At 39.1% G+C, this 16,608-nt stretch overlaps 2 protein-coding genes across 5 annotated transcripts; one reads left to right on the forward strand and one right to left on the reverse strand.

Moving 5' to 3' along the window:
- Nucleotides 1-4: 4 nt before the first annotated feature.
- On the reverse strand, nt 5-6,742 carry chchd2 (coiled-coil-helix-coiled-coil-helix domain containing 2). The gene is made up of 4 exons (XM_017495649.2): nt 6,557-6,742; nt 4,062-4,320; nt 3,731-3,908; nt 5-283 (listed from the first exon to the last, which is right to left on the reverse strand). The coding sequence occupies exons 1-4, from the start codon at nt 6,601-6,603 to the stop codon at nt 273-275; spliced, it is 495 nt and encodes a 164-aa protein (XP_017351138.1). The 5' UTR covers nt 6,604-6,742; the 3' UTR covers nt 5-272.
- A 763-nt stretch (nt 6,743-7,505) lies between these two features.
- Nucleotides 7,506-14,730, forward strand: LOC108280551 (serine/arginine-rich splicing factor 7). 4 transcript variants are annotated; one of them, XR_001815792.3, is made up of 9 exons: nt 7,506-7,696; nt 9,335-9,575; nt 9,929-10,105; nt 10,257-10,331; nt 10,648-10,686; nt 10,830-10,874; nt 10,967-11,053; nt 11,842-12,239; nt 14,344-14,730. XR_001815792.3 is itself a non-coding variant. In XM_017495647.3 (8 exons), the coding sequence occupies exons 2-8, from the start codon at nt 9,346-9,348 to the stop codon at nt 11,906-11,908; spliced, it is 720 nt and encodes a 239-aa protein (XP_017351136.1). In that variant the 5' UTR covers nt 7,506-7,696; nt 9,335-9,345; the 3' UTR covers nt 11,909-14,730. The 4 variants fall into 4 exon arrangements, 3 of the variants coding, with proteins under 3 accessions (XP_017351136.1, XP_017351135.1, XP_017351137.1); XM_017495647.3 differs by having other exon boundaries at nt 11,842-14,730; XM_017495646.3 differs by lacking the exon at nt 11,842-12,239.
- Nucleotides 14,731-16,608: the final 1,878 nt, after the last annotated feature.

Genomic DNA, 16,608 nt, shown 5'->3' on the forward strand with positions numbered 1-16,608 from the left:
AAGAAACAGTGGTTTTAGGGTTTATTGTATTTTTGTTCATGCACGGCTATCTTCCGAAACTACGTACAATATGCAATTCTGAAATTCATAGCAAGTTAACCAATATACACACACACAATATATATATATATATATATATATAAAAATCAAAAATAAGTTTTGTTCAATTACACAGTGCCTCATCCTAAGAAATGCATATAACTTCTAAAGTTCACTCTGTTATATATGCATGTAAATTAAGAATAGTCCTAATCGATGTCTCCATTCCAGTCTCAGGGCAAACCTGCAAAAGAAAGAGACAGATCATATTAGTGTGCAGTTGTGCAATTGGTTTGCATGCACTCATCGCTATACTAGTGAGCTCTTTCTTTTTAGTAAGAAGGAAACCTTGATCAAACAATATGGTTAAACTAATGTATGTAGGCACACTTTAAACCTCAGTGGAGACAGAAGAACCCATGTTGTTCAGTGTTCAGCTAGGAAATGTGCAATAATCTTGCAACATTAAAACTGTACAGAAACTGTTGGTGCCTCTGGTGAGTCTATCAGTACATTAACCCAACTAAGACACAACTCTGATTAAGAAACTACCATGTAAACAGCGATTTCTGATTACCTTAATCTGGCTAAAGTCAAACTCAAAGTAAACACAAATCAAATTAAGACATGTGGAGTATTCCTGTTTTAGTCACATTATCAAAGTGCATTATATATATGTTAATCACCTTAATCACACTATTAATGTCACGTGGGAGTTAATAATAAGTTAATAATAAATTAAGTTACTAATTAGATTACTGATGTCCATGTAAACATAGCCTATATGGCTATTACAGTTAGCTTGCTTAGTCCGAACTATCATGCTTTACAAGCTCTATATAGCTATTACTGTTTCTCATTTGAACTAAAACACTGAACAGTGCATGGCCCCAAGTGACAACAGGAATAGTCGTTACATGCCCACAAAAGAAAAACTGTGACCCACACGATGATTTCTAGTGTGAATGCAAGGTCAGGTCTGCTTGCTAAGTCCCTCAAACTCAAAGAAACCATTCGAGCATGGATGCATTGATTTGGCAAAGCTTATGTGGCCACTATGAGAAATAATTAGTCAGACTTTATACTGCAGACTGTGGTCCTCATTGACTTCATTAGAAAGCTGAAGGCACCAACGATAAAACGATCAGAGCCACATTGTGCTTGAATTCCAGAATTTGAATTTAAAAGTTCATAACCTTCTTATTTCATAATAGTTGAGAACAGAGAAAATCTTGATATGTTCGCTAGACCCAGTCATAGCCTTTATGAAGACACCAAAAGTTATCAGCCATTATTGTTTACATTGTGTTAATTGAAGCATGGAAAAATGCTTGCGCGGACTCTGATATTTCTTTCGTGGGTATTCACAGTAATACAGTGATGAACTTATACTAATTTATTCAACTGAGCATCATCAACATCACTTAAATATTGAAAACTCACAGAATATACATCAATCTCAACTTGAATATTATCCACAATTCTGTCATTTACAGGGAATTCATCAAAAAAAAGCTTGACTGAGTGGTCCACAAAACCTTTATAGACGCTGAATGTCACTGTGATTCAAACGTTACACTGGAAGACGGTCCGTGTACAGTGCAGGCTTAGTTTAAGCCAGTTTACACTGACCTTTGGCCCTTGTAAGGATAGTGTTTTTCCACAAACCATTATAACTATCTCGATGTATGGCTTGTTCAGGGTAGGCCATTACTCAAAGCCTATTGGCTTAGTTCGGTCATGTGACTGGACTGTGATCATTTTCTCACAGTAGGCTATGGACTTTGATAATTTTTCCATAGCATGGGTTCATTTTAAATGGAAAATTCTGTGACCCTGATCTTTCGATCATCCAAGTACATTTGAGAGATCATTCTTCAATGTTCAATCAACAGCCGTGGATGCACAACTCTAAAAATACAGTTTTGTGACTCTGATAGTTTTTTCATTGTGGTCTTCAATTACAAATGCCTGAGTCCTCCACCTAATGGTGAAGTTTATATCCAATTTATGTCTGTCAGGTCTTTAAACAGGTTCAAAACATCCATTTTCTCTTCGAAATCTCCAGAAGGAACTGACATATGACTAAATGTCCTTCCGAAATATGGTTTTGTTGCTTGAAAGCACCTAAGACAAATTTCAAAACTAAAGAAAAAAATAATTCTTAGTTCCTTAGATGGTCAACTTAAAACCGAAAGAACCTCACATACTAAATCTCCAAAATGCACATTTAAAAAAAAAAACCATGTATGTGCCCAGTTGAAGTAGATAATTTTTTTTTTCGATTAGAAGACAAGCGCATAAACAATGTTGGAAACACATGTACTGAATAACTTCCTCAATGTGCATAAAAAAAAAAAAAAGTCATGTGGCTAGATAATTGGCTCAGAAATGTGTTTTTCTGTGGGCATGGTGGGTCACATAACTGGACTAAACAGTGGACCAATCTCTTTTAGTGATGTGTCGTTCATGAACGATTCGCTCATTTTGAACAAATCTTTAATATGACTTGGGAACAATGACTTGGGAACAATGAGTTGTCTCGGAGAGTGATTCATTCATTTTTCACCACACATGCGCTGCAACATCCTCATAGGTTCTGAGGTTCTGTATAGGAAACAGAAACGTTTAGTTCACCTCTCGAGCCTTCGGGTTCGAGTCATTCATTCTTTCGGTGAATGCCGCATAGGCGATGCACCATGCAGTATAGCAAACGGGATAAACGAATGACTCAAACACAAAGATTCGAGATGTGAACTAATCATTTGTTTCTGGGGAACAGACATGACAAAAGAACGCCCCGGATCAGGAGGTGAAGTGAACTAACTGAAAGGCTATGCAGACAGGCTATCAGTCTGCATAGCCTGAAGACCCAGCTAAGCAATTAATTAATATTTTATGTTTCTCATTTGGCCTTGGTTGCATTAGCCTGTAGTTTATTTTATAGTTTATTAAGTACTAGATGTGTTGGGGAGTTTAACATGCAACATTTTAATTATATTCTGCTGAAATGAACAAAATTAACGGAATTACTTATAAGAAAGATTAGTTCATTTTGCTGAACGAGATTCAAAGATCTGAGTCAGTAAAATGATCCGACCTTCACATCACTAATCTCTTTGCACAGCATTTCATATTATTGTTTTTGTCATTCTGAAATGCCTGAAACAAAGTCTGTCACCAAAATTATTTGCTATAATTACCTCCAAGAACTGTCTCACATAATTCCATTCCCAAATATCAGGCATCCACCTCCAATTGCAAGATAACATGGGGTTTGTGATGGCATTTCATCGGCACGCTCTGAAGCGCAAGTCATTTATCGTATTGCAAAAAAGAGGCACAGTGGCTTCCCTGGATGCAACAACTTCCATTTGTATTGGTACTTTGCAGCAGTTCCCCCAGAGTTTGTTCTCTTGAACACATGGGATGGAAACGGTGCTTTCTTCGCAAATGTTTTACACGATATTCCAATGATGACCCTGTTTGCCATTAAACTCACTGCTCATGGCCTACAATAGCAAAGACTTTAAATAATGATTCTAACCAGACTTCTGATATACATATCAGATCATGACACTGATCATGAAAATTTTTTTGCCATACAATTGACACACAACAAAACGGTGTCTAAATCGTGCCAAAAATCATACAGTGCAAACCTAGCTTGAACACCGTCACAAATACATACCGTTAGAGAATTTGCATTGTTTGAGCACCTCACTGAACCCTTCACACAGTTTGAGGTCACTCTGTGTCTGCGCACATTCGAGGAACTGTTTCAGCTCATAGGTGCAGGGATTCTGCTGCACTGGCTCCTGCTGATACATGGGCTGCTGCTGGTACATGGTCTGAGGCTGATATGGCTCCTGGAGGATTCATTCATTCAGTGTTATTTATTGCCCAGACACAAGCATGCACATTGTGGCAAAAAAACTGAATATTCTTTTGGTGGAAAAAAAATAAATTATACATAGCATATAAACCTGTGGATGTGAAGTTATTTCATGTTATGCATTTACCTGATAGGTGACATCAGGCCTGGCAGCCTCGGAGCTTCCGCCACCGCTGAAGCCGCCTGTCATGGCATGGCCGATCGTGTGTCCCACGGCGGAGCCGACCGCAACACCCGCTGCAGTGCTGGCCATCTGGGCAAACATACCTGGCTGTCTGGGGGCAGCTGCAGAAGGTGCAGTCACAGCAGATGCAGGGGCATGTGCAGGAGCTGGTGGAGGTGCTACTCTGGCCACCGGTGGAGGTGGTGCCGGGCGGGATGAATAGCTGTGATTGTAAAGATCAACAAGGTGTAAGAACCGATGCAATCTGTGTAATAGCTGATTGTTGACACTGTCAGTAATTTGCACTGTAACCTGTTGGTTTAGACAACCACATATTTCAAAGGACTGAAGATTTCAGTTATTCAAGATCTTGAATGTTAACAATCAGTACGTTTACATGGACAACAATAATCCAATATTAACCCGATTAAGACAACACTCTGATTAATAAACTACCATGTAAACAGCAATTTCTAATGACCTTAATCCCGGCTAAAGTCATACTCGAAGTAAACACAAATCGAATTAAGACATGTGGAGTATTCCTATTTTAGTCGACGTGCATTACAGACATGTACACACTAGGGTTGTCACAAGAACCAATCCTTCGGTACCAAGTCAGTACCAACATTCTTAAAACGTGATGGTACTCGTTTTTCTGGAGTAGCGTTAGAAGCGTTTCTAATGGAGGTACCGATGTTGCAATTCTTCCGGACCTGATGGGGGCAGCAAATACACGCAAGTGTTTTAGTCGGTCCACAAGTGGTGAAGAAGAACAGCAACAACTACAAGCACACGGGAAACACTACAGAAGTTTAGCTCCAGTGCTACTCATTGAGAGGAAAGGTGGTATGGAATATGGAAATACTTCGCATTCGAGGCGGGTGACAACAAACATATAACGGATGCTATCGTTCATTTCAAACAAAGCGAGGGAACACCTGGAATTTGGTGAAGCACCTGAAAGACGGTCAATATATATTCTGTTTGTTTGAGGCAGCTGGCATTGTAGTCGTGGAACTAGTTAACTCCATGTAATGTTTGCGATAGGCAGTTATTTGTTAACGACGCTAACGCATTGCAATGTTACAAACTACCTCCTAATGGGCCACCATGCATCGCCATTCAGCCTGTGTCCTGTCAGCAACATGTGGCCTAATGTCACAAATAATTATTCAAATGTTCATGCTTTTAATATATCTTTTTGGCCTGCCACCATATCAGTGAATGTAAACTAATGCTTGCATTCAGAGTATAAGGTAGGTGTGTGTGTGTGTATGTGTGCGTTTAGGAGTGAACCTCCACAGTAGCCTCCACTCATTGTCAGACAGTGTTTGATAACTAAAATCTCTCTCTCTCTCTCTCTTTGCCAGTATCAGCCAGAGGAGCATGTCCTCCAGGAGAGTTTTTAATAAAATTTTCAAAATTTTATTGTTATACCACACCGTGGTATAGACTTTGGTATCGAGTACTTTTGGTGGTATCGGTACCAACTACTAGATTTTTGGTATCGTGACATTACTACTACACACCTTAATCACACTATTAACGTCGTGTGGGAGTTTTCACCGCATTTTGCGCCAGGACACACACATGGCAGTGCTCAACCGTTTTATGGCAAACAAGAGAACATGGCTGTGTCCTAAACCACGTACTTCCTTACTATATAATAAGTGAGATACAAGTATCTCGGCCACTATATAGTGGGCAAGTATGTAGTTTCTGACGCAGCCCACAAATAATTAACTGCACTTGAAGCTTTCATAAAAATAAAAATGAAACACCCAAAACTGTATACGGTACCATAAAGAAGACGAACTGTATGTTGATAAGTGAATCGATCTATGTTCTATAACATGTAAAACGGGAACATGAAAGGAATATTCTAAAAGCAACTCAAGTAAAAACCTTAATCAGAATATTGTCTTATTCAGAATAAGGTCAATAATTAAATTATTGTTGTCCATGTAAACGTAGTCTGTTAGTTGTAAGACTGTGGTTGGACTTCTGCTGTTACAATAAGGCTGTTTCTTATCAATCAGAGCTTAACGTACTCAAATGAGGGCTGACATTCTTTTAAGAAAGGCCTTCTAATGGCAAATTTCTAAACGCCATAAATGTAAACGTACTTAATGTTTGAATAGCTCATTTATGTTCGAAAAATTAAAAAAGTACAAGTTTTTGGAACCCATGATGTCAACCTACGTTCACAAATGGCGCTGTTATTAGACATAACTTCACATGTGGTAGGCATTTGATCTTTAAATATTACTCACTTCATTATTTTGTTTGCTAATCACGTACTAGTTTACATCCAGAGTCTAAATAAAATTTCAGTAAGAGTATGATAGCAAGCAAGATAGCTAATGTGGTACGACAATTCAGGCAGATATTACCATGACTTTAGCTAAGTCTTGCTAAGCTAGCTGGTTGTTTGAGAGTTATCATAGCTATCTTACCTTGGAGGAGCCATCCTCGAAGTTCGGCTACGGCTTCCTCTAGGCATTTTAAATATTATAAATATTTACAACCAATATTTAAAGCTTTAAAGCAACGTTACGCGGGTATCTTCTGTGTTCTGTTTCTCCGACCTTCAACCTTCCGAGCTAGTAGTAATGCGCCGTTCGCGAATGAGTCAATTCTTTGAGCCGGCTCTTTTAGTTGAACATGTGTAGCCCACTCCCATATATGAGTCGGTTCTTTTTTCTTTCACTAGATGTAGGCAATTGTGTCACTCTAGGAGTATAATTTAATCAAATTGCTTCTAGCATGCTTTTAGCATATGTTCATGAATGGTGAGGATCCGCAGCACTGCTGTTTGTTAAAGATATACCTGCCCGTATTGCATGTGGTCAAGTGATTATCAGTATAAGTGGAAAACTAAGTTTTTTTTATGAAGCACAGATACATAATAACATTAATAATGTTATTCACATTGTAGCACATCCAGATTTTTTCCACTTAGTCCGGGTTAAATGAAAAAAGGCGACGAATCGTTTGGGAGGCGAAAGAGTCGGCTCTTTCTGGTCAGCTGATAGAAAGTTCATCCGGGGAACTTTCCAGACTGTTACATCATTCAAGACCCCTTGTCACAGCCTTCTGTGTATTATTATCTCATTTTTAAAATAAAGCGAGAAACTGAATTGGCATGAAAATACTAGAATATCTGAAAGAAATAGATCATGCTGATCCAGTTGAATGGAAATATGTCAGCACATAGAACATAATAATTTATGGTGCAGATATATAACCTCAGCCCAAACAACAAAAGATTCACATTTTATTATCTACATAGAAATACAATTCTGTATTATCACACCGTGCAAGCATCGTTTAAACCTCATCTCATCGGGTAATTCTCAAATAAATGAGATTAGTTTATGTGCAGTAATGGCCCTCCATGACTTCTCCTTGGTATGAAGCCAAAAGCAGTTGGGTAGTTGTTGTTCCTCCCCACTGCAGTGGGAAAGCTACAACCAGCTTCTCGCTGCTGTATGTCTAGCTAATATTACTCATTAGCTTTGAAAACGAACTTCATTCTCGGTGTACATTTTTTAATGTTCATCTTGGGAGTCAGACATACTAATTAACATAAAGAGGTAAGAGTGATTTATAACGACATTGTCGTAGTAGCTAGGCTGCTAATTTAGCGTATCCTTGGCTGTAGCCTACATTTCGTATTAGCTAGCTAGTGTTGCTTATAAGCTAATGGAAGAACTAGTTAGCTGTATCCTTTCAGTCGAGTAAACTAAAAATCATGGTTATTTTTTATGTGCACACATTTAGCTAGTAACCTTGTAATAGCAACACTCCAGTTGGGCCGTGTAGCTAATTAGCTAGCTAACTACCCTTTTAACTACAATATTAGATGACCTTTAGCTTCTTGTAAATCCTTTGCTAGGTAATTTAATCCTCTCGCTAATAACCACTGTTGATTTAGAGAAATAGACGATTTGAAAACGGTCTTAGAAGCTGGATATTTTAATCGTTATAAATTCTGTGCGATTTGAGTTAGACATGATACACAGACGTTGCGCAGTTCCAGCTCTGCGGTGCTTTCTCGTTTTCATATATTGTAAACGAGGTTGCTGACTTGCTTGGTTTACTGAAAATATGTTGCACAGGGCTTAATAAATATACACAAACCAAATTCGGTATATTTTAGTAACGTGAAACACATTTAAATGTAATTTTATTCAAGGTAGTGTAGCAGTTGTTTATTTTTATTAGTGCTTCTTTAGTACAGTTGATAGAAAATGAATACGCCCACTTTAAATTTTATATATTTTTGTTTCCGTAAACATCATGGGTTTAAATGGTTTTCCTGACACAAACAACACAGCATAACAAATGAATATAGTATATCCATTTTAATAATAATAATCAAAAAACATTCGATTGACAAATGAATTTCCTCTTTTCTTAAGTAAACACCCCCACATTCAGTACTTGGCACCTTTGGCAGCAACTACAGATCCCAGTCTTTTTGGGCAGTGCTCCACAAGGTTAGCACACCTGGATATGGAGATTTGGAGCTGTTAAAACTGGGAGAACTGGCTTTTGCTAATGGATAGCAGCCTTCATAAAACTCCATAAATTTTCAGTTGGATTTAGGTCAGGGCTTTTGTCCCTAGTAAGCCACTCCATGGTAGCTTTGGCCATATGCGACAATATGCTTCCACCACCATGCTTCACATTTGGGATGGTGGTGTTCGTTACTGATGTTACGTTTTTGACATTTGTGCCAACTTTTTTTTTTTTACTTTGTTTACGATTGTTGCTGAATCCTTCAGGTGCCTTTGTAGTGTCAAACTTCAAAATGGACTCCAGATGGACCTTTTTTGAGAAATGGGTTTCTTCTTGCCACCCTCTCGTACAGGCCAGATGTGTGCATTGTCTTTTGATATTGTTGTGCGATGCACGTTTTCTACAAAATTATGCAAATTTAAATTCCTCTGAGTACATTGGAAGAATTGATGTTTAGCCTGTGATTTCTGGGTCACAGGTTAAGTGATGTAGGGTCAAGGAATTAAGGAGGCGTTTGGGATATATTCCTAGGGAGCCCAGAACATTTTGGTGATAGTCCTTCAGAGCCTAGAAACTCCATAACTTTGAGCAGTTAAATCACCAAACTTTCCCGGTCTTTGCCCCTTCAGTACTGGAATTGGGGAATCCCATGCTATGACTTCATTATTAAACTCTGACACTGCAGATCTGAGTATTTTCTTTCTCTGCAGTAAGGAGAGAGATGTCGTACTACTCATCATCATCATCTCGCAGTTCCTCCAGAAACTTGGAGTGTAAGGTTTATGTGGGAGATCTGGGAGGAGGAGCTGCTAAAGGAGAAATTGAAAGGGCTTTTGGCTACTATGGCCCTTTGCGCAGCGTTTGGGTGGCCAGGAACCCTCCTGGTTTTGCTTTTGTGGAATATGAAGATGCCAGGGATGCAGAGGATGCAGTGAAAGGAATGGATGGAAAGTAAGCATATTTAAACTTTTGCATTTTAGAAATTTATGAAACACTATACTATACATATGTGTGCGCGTGTGTGTGTGTGTGTGTGTGTGTGTGTGTGTGTGTATATATATATATATATATATATATATATATATGAATGAATGAATGAATGAATGAATGAATGAAACCCTGTAACTATAAGACAAACCTATCTACGTATTCTGTTAGCTTGTGGAGGAAATCTACCAGGAGATAAATTTCCATTGCAGTTAATTAGAGATGCTGTCAAGCTGTCCTTTTTGTCATCAGAGGATAGGGATTATGGCTCATGCATCTGTTTTTTTGGGGGGGGGGTTTCCCTCCTCATATTTCAGGCTACTGGGTGGCTCTCGGATTCGCGTGGAGCTGTCCACTGGCATGTCTAGGAAGAGCCGATATGGCCGATCCAGCCGCCGTCCATTTGATCCAAATGATAGATGCTATCAGTGCGGCGACAGGGGACACTATGCTTACGACTGCTACCGCTTCAGCAAGCGAGGACGTCGAAGCAGGTGCAAAGTGGTTCAACACCACCCAACCCCCCCCAATATTTCAGAGGCTAATGTGTCTCTAACCATTACACTTTCTTTGCCAATAAATGATTTCAGATTCACTGTGATGGTGTTCCATGTGAGCCAAGAAGTGCCTTGTTTTCCTTTACAGGTCTCGGTCTCGATCTCGCTCCAGATCAAGGAGCCGCCGCAACCGTTCACGATCCCGAAGCCGCAGCTATAACCGGTTGGAATTTTTATGATGTTATTATTTAAAGCATTAAAAATGATATTCAAAAGCATTCACCAAGAGTGTGCCATTTACCAAGAGGCTACCGGTTATTGAGAGTTGGGAGAAAACCAGTGGAGAGACACTATGACTGATTTAGAGGGAAAAGATTAGGTTAAAATATAAATAAATAAAACCAACAGAGGTGGCATGACACTGCCCAAACTTTCCAGGTTCTCTTGTTCCAGGCTGCATTAAGAGGGCACATTTGTGGGTGAAGTAAGCATCGTCACTTTTCCCTAATAAATAGACGTTTTCTTCCTCTGTCTCTTAGGAGGCACCGTTCTCCATCTTATTCAAAACGCAGGAGCAGGTAAGGACTTGGAAATTTATTCGATCACAGTGTCTGTAACTCCCATTAAAGGTTTCTTATTTTTTTTCACTGGACCTAATATAATTGGAACTAAATAAAGTAAGTAATATGCATTATTTTTGTTTTGTTTTAAAACCATCAAGGTCTGGCACTCCAGCTCGCTCAAAATCGAGGACTCCTGCTCGGAGGTATGATACCAGTCTAGGATTGTTATTTCTCCTCCTGCTTTTGGTGAGCCTAGCCCTGACGCAAGAATGCTGTATGATTTTTACCTTTTCAGTCGCTCTCGGTCACGCTCTCGATCTGGATCTGCCTCACGCTCTCGCTCCAGATCCAGGTCCCACTCTCGCAGCCTTAAGAGGCGCAGGTAGGTTCCTGGTCTCCAACCACATCATACCTGCTTTTCTATAACTGCCCTAACTGTGTCATTCTTCTGATTAAATATCTAAAAGCATGTTTTTGCTTAAGAAGTTAAATTATGCGAAATAGAATACCTTCAAGGCCCCACCTATCATGTTTATGAATTAACAGTCAGCTTAGATAAGCCTGTTGATCATAGTCAGGAATAATATCATCTCTGGGTTAGTTAAAAAATAGTCTACTATATTTTTCATAGTTTGTCCTGGAAGCACAGCTTCCACCAGAGGTAACACCTTTAGTCTGACGATGGAGCTCCAGCCATGGATGGACAAATTGGTGATGGAGATGGGTGGACGAAGCAGGGGCAGTTAAATTAGATGCAGTAGAGAGGGATTCTAACTAAGTGACTCCAAAAATGAGTGAGGGAGCATCAGCCCAGCCCCCCATTCCCACTCTGTATTTCAATTCCTAACATTGTCTGAAATGTCTTTTTTACTTTCAAGGTCACCTAGTCTAGATGATCTTGGTCAAGTCGTACCTAATGTACTAGACACAACTCGCACACACAATTTATGAAAGACTCCAAGAGTCAGGAGGGAGGGTTCAAGGGAGGGAGGGAGGGTCAGGGTTAAGGTTTGGGGAATCTTCTCATCTCTCTTCTCCCTCAGATCCAGTTGATTAGCTACAGAGAGTGAACGAGATCACCCGCCAAAACAAAAAGAAAGCAAGCACAAATCTGTCTTGATCAGACTCCGGTGACCAAATGCTGCAGGCTGTTCTTGTTTTTTCTTAAAGAGTGCGGGAGTGGAAGGCACTGACCAGGGCTCGTCCTTGCCATGTTAAACGTCCTCCAGGAGGGTGACAAAAGAGCTTACCCGAGATCAGCCTCCTGCCGCGCTGCTTTAAAGAGATCGTCCAAGGGCATCCTGCGCGTACTCAAACAGTTTTCCACCCGCCCCACTCCCATCCCATGCACTACTACTGCAGACCAGAAATGCTGGGCTGAGAGTTTTGGCCCCCCCCCCCCTTTCCCTTTTTTCCTTCAAAGCTCTGGCTACATGATTAGCTTCTGAGAAGGGTGTGTGAGAGAAAGAGAGAGACGAGAGATCAGTCTACAAGACCTCTGCGAGTGTGTCTTCGAGTTCTAGCATCCGTCGCTTCTCTGTATGTTGTTTCCGCCACTGTCTGCAAAGGTAACCAACCCAAGAGTTACTGTCCTTCTTGATATGAGCCCTGGTTCTAATAAAGCCAGATTCTCTGTAAACCTTTACTTAATGCTAAACATGTGCAGAGCATATTATGATTAACACCCTGTGAGAGTGAGTGTGTGCAGCTGTGAGAGTGAGTGCAACTGTAAGGGAAACTCTCATGGTTTCGTGTGTGTGTGTGTGTGTGTGTGTGTGTGTGTGTGTGTTTATCAGTCTAACTCTGGTTTAGAGAAATGAATTGGATTTTCTGGATAATGTGGTACTGTTAAATAGAGAAGGGATTTAGAAATTTTGTAGATGGCTCATGTGAGATGGTGGCACTCTTGGGTTCTAAAATGGTCTATCAGTAGGTGAACCAGTCTCGACCCCGTTGCAGCCAGCAGCAATTTGCTTCAAGCAACTCATCACTTTAAAGAAATATTACAGCATTTTCTGATACACCTCCTCTGTAGCATATGTGTCTGTAACACATTTCCCTGTGACTAGGAAAAGAACAGCAACCTGCGTATGCAAAAATTGCTTATAATAGAAGGCTAAAGGCAGTTGGCGAATTCCATCAATAAATATTTATGACAATCTTTGTAGAAGATTCACTTTGTCATGATTTTTTTTGTTGTGCAGTTCTGATCTCACACCATAAAACCTTTATACCACAAAAATCCTAGTAAGTAGGCAGATTGACTTTTTATTGTTTTAGCATTTGAATAATATTGTAAAACCATCTTGGGTAAGATTTTCTGGCATGTTTGTCTCACCTTAATTTTGGTGAACATTTGGGTGGACAAATGATAAATTTATTAGCGAGCCCACCTGGTAAGTGAAAGCCCAACTGTGCCACCCACATCTGTGGGGTTTTTTTTTTCTTTTTTTTGTTTGCTTGCTTGGAAACCTTATTGACTATGCTAAAAATGGTAACTAACAATGTATATACCGTATAACTTATAACCAGCTAGATAGTTAAGTGCATGAATACAAACTAAACAAAGCAAATGAAGATTATGATTATTATAAGACGAACTTTATTGATCCCAAAGGAAATTTGGAAAGGAAGTTGCTCAAGACAATACAAAACGGTGAAGATAAACGATTAATAAATTTTGGAAAAAAAAGATGGATACTTTAAGACATAATAGTAAGAAAACAGAAATAGTTTTTTAAACACTGCAAAAATGTAATGTAGTAATACATTTTAAAATTAATAGTAGAGTTTGTCTTTTTCTGGTAGTTGGACCTACTTTTCTGCAGGCCAACTATGAATAAAAAACGAATTTTCTAAGAAAGAATCTGCTTGATTCAAGCGCATGTTTGCCTCACACCTCCAGGGTTGGGGGTTCGAGTCCCGTATCTATCCTGTGTGCATGGAGTTTGCATGTTCTCCCCAAGCTTGAGGGGTATCCTCTGTGTACTACGGTTTCTTCCCACAGTCCAAATACATGCATTGTAGGTTGATTGGCATTTCCAAATTGTCTGTAGTGTGTGAATGGGTGTGTGAAAGTGTGTGTGATTGAACCCTGTGAAGGGTTGGCACCCTGTCCAGTGTGTCCCCCACCTTAGGATAGGCTCCAGGCTCCCTGCAGCATTGTGTAGGATAAGCGGTATGGAAAATGGATGGATGGATGTTTATTGAGAGCATTTAACATCTGCCATTTGACCTTCATTATGATTAAACAGATTTCATTCTTTTATCAGTACAGAGAAATGTATCAGTGCTAATTACACATGCCCTACAGATGCAGAGGAGTCTGATTAGAAATATGCTGGAGTATTTCTTTAATTTTGTTTTTCAGTGCTCGGCTGCTTTCCAGGTGTTTAACATTTACAACTATATGACAGATTTAAACAGGACAGTTTCAGTATTTCTTAAGCTTTCAGTACCAGTGTTTTGTAGCTCATGATGTTTTACGGTTCTTTTATATCTAGATATGTTGTGTAGTTCTCAAGCAGCACTGAAAGAGGTCAAGCTCAAACATTGGAATAAGAGCCATCCAGGAGGAATATGGTTGAAGCCGTGCTAAGTTCATTTATGATTTTGTAAGTGTTGGATATATACATATTCTCCTCACTGAAGGGCTCTTTCTCTGTGTTCCAGTCATTCCAGGTCCCCCAGCCCGAAAAAAAGCCCCACATCTTCTGGTGAAGATCGAGTGGAGAAGAACTCCTAAACACAAATCACTTATCCACCTTTTTTTTTTTGCACCCTGTTTTTCATCACATGAATCTTATACAATCATGGAATCTGTTCAGTTCTGCTTGTCTGAAAGAGTTTATTCACTCTAATATGTTTACCTTAAAATTATTGTTTAGCATAAATGATTTCCCTCCTTGATTTATAAATTGACACTTGTATATTTTTGCTTTACATATTAATTAGAAAGAAATGATAGTACTCAAAATGACTGTACTGAGTTTTCTGTTTTGCCTGTAAGTTTACACTGGAAATGAAAAAAAACTAATAAAGTGTTCTAGCATGACACAAGAGCTGAAGGCTTCTTCTTTAAATACATTGTATGTAAAATATGTAACCTCTTAATATTTGCACACACAATCCACATATCCTTATGTGTATACATGTAGCACGAAGTGGAATTTTGCTATTAAGCTCCACTTAAAAATAAGTTTGAACATAGATCAGAAGATTGCATATTGATGTCTGTATATTTACAAATTTAACATTTAAAAAAAAAAAAAAGTACTAACAACTTCCTGTTTAATAACAGTAATAGCATGCTTTAGCACTTAGTTAAGTGTTTCTAGCATGTTGCTAGCATGTTTAGAATTTGCAGGCATATTTTTATATGTAGCTAGGAATACATCAGTGTAAAACATGCCACTTCCTGTTGCCAGCAGGTGGCGCTATGACTATAACTGAAAATTGGCATGTAGGTGTGCTCAGGCGAGGATTGGTATAAAACATGAATTTTGGTGCAGGTTGAACATTGCATGTTTGAGTTATAACAACTTCCTGTTTTGTGGCATTACTAGCATGCTTTACCACTTGGCTAACTGTTGCTAGAATAGTATAACATGTTTCTAGCATGTTGCTAGCATATTTACCACTTGCTGGCATATTTTAATATGTTGATAGGAGTGGATTACAGTGTAAAACATGTCCTGTTGCCAGTAGGTGGTCGCTGTGACTATAACTAATTATTGGCATGTAGATGTCTTCAGGCCTTGTGAACTTGTGACGTTTAGAGCAGAATGGACATTGACTTCCATTTTCATAACAGAACATTGAAATTTGTGAGATCCATGCAGTGCAGTGAAAATTCAAAAGCTTCGCAATTTTTCATCGTCGAGGCCTTTAGATTGACTGACTGAATATGATGTAGATCCGATGAAATCTGTAGGAGGTGTTCATTAAAGTACGAGGCCTGGAAATGGCAAAATCTGAGCAAAAATTTAAGAGAAAAATAAAAATGGCTGACTTCCTGTTGAGTTTAGGGCATGGGTTGAAGATACTTTTTTGTATCTATTGGCATGTTACATGTGTACCAAATTTCATACATGTAGTTGAAATGTAGCACGAAGCGCACATTGTTGAAAATTTGTAGGTGGCACTATCGAGCCATTTTACCACACTCAATTCTATAACCTGTATCAGATGTAAAAGTTCAATACTTTTGAGGTGTGCAAAGTTTAGGCCTCAAAAATGTGATTCCTTTCATATCAAAATTTGTGAGACTGCCACACCCACGCCGTGCAGCAAAAACTCAAAAGCTTCGCAGTTTAGCATCGTCAAGGCCTTTAGATGAGACTGACTGAATATGATGTTGATTTGATTAAATCTCTAGGAGGAGTTTGTTAAAGTACGAGGCCTGGAAATGGCAAAAACACAGCAAAAATTGAAGAGAAAAATCAAAATGGCTGACATCCTGTTGCGTTTAAGGCATGGGTTCGAAGAGACTTAGTATGTTACTCAATTCTGGAACCCCCATCAGACTTTTCACCAGTTCTGACGAGTGTTGTGAATGTTTAGGCCCTCAAAAATGTGATTCATTTGGGAAAAGAATAATAAGTGCCTTAGTTTCACGATGAGCGTTTGACTTAAATGGCTATTATAGAATTGACACTGAGGTTTTTGCTCATAGAGTTGTTACTATAAAGTAAAGCTAGGGGAATTAAATATTTTGGCAGGCAAGGCTGTGTTACAGAAATGTATTAATGGCATCAGATCTTTGCCAGTAACTTGTTCTGATGTGACTTATTTTGATCTGATACATCCTAACAAACAAACTGAATGCACATGAATACACATGACTTATTGGTGTGCACTACAGTAAAAGTTGTGCGCACCCAAAAATGTATGAAGAGACACTTGTTGCCACACACATGGTCACACAATAGCTGATCG

Source organism: Ictalurus punctatus, chromosome 20 (genome assembly GCF_001660625.3).
Source record: "Ictalurus punctatus breed USDA103 chromosome 20, Coco_2.0, whole genome shotgun sequence".
Lineage (NCBI taxonomy): Eukaryota > Metazoa > Chordata > Actinopteri > Siluriformes > Ictaluridae > Ictalurus > Ictalurus punctatus.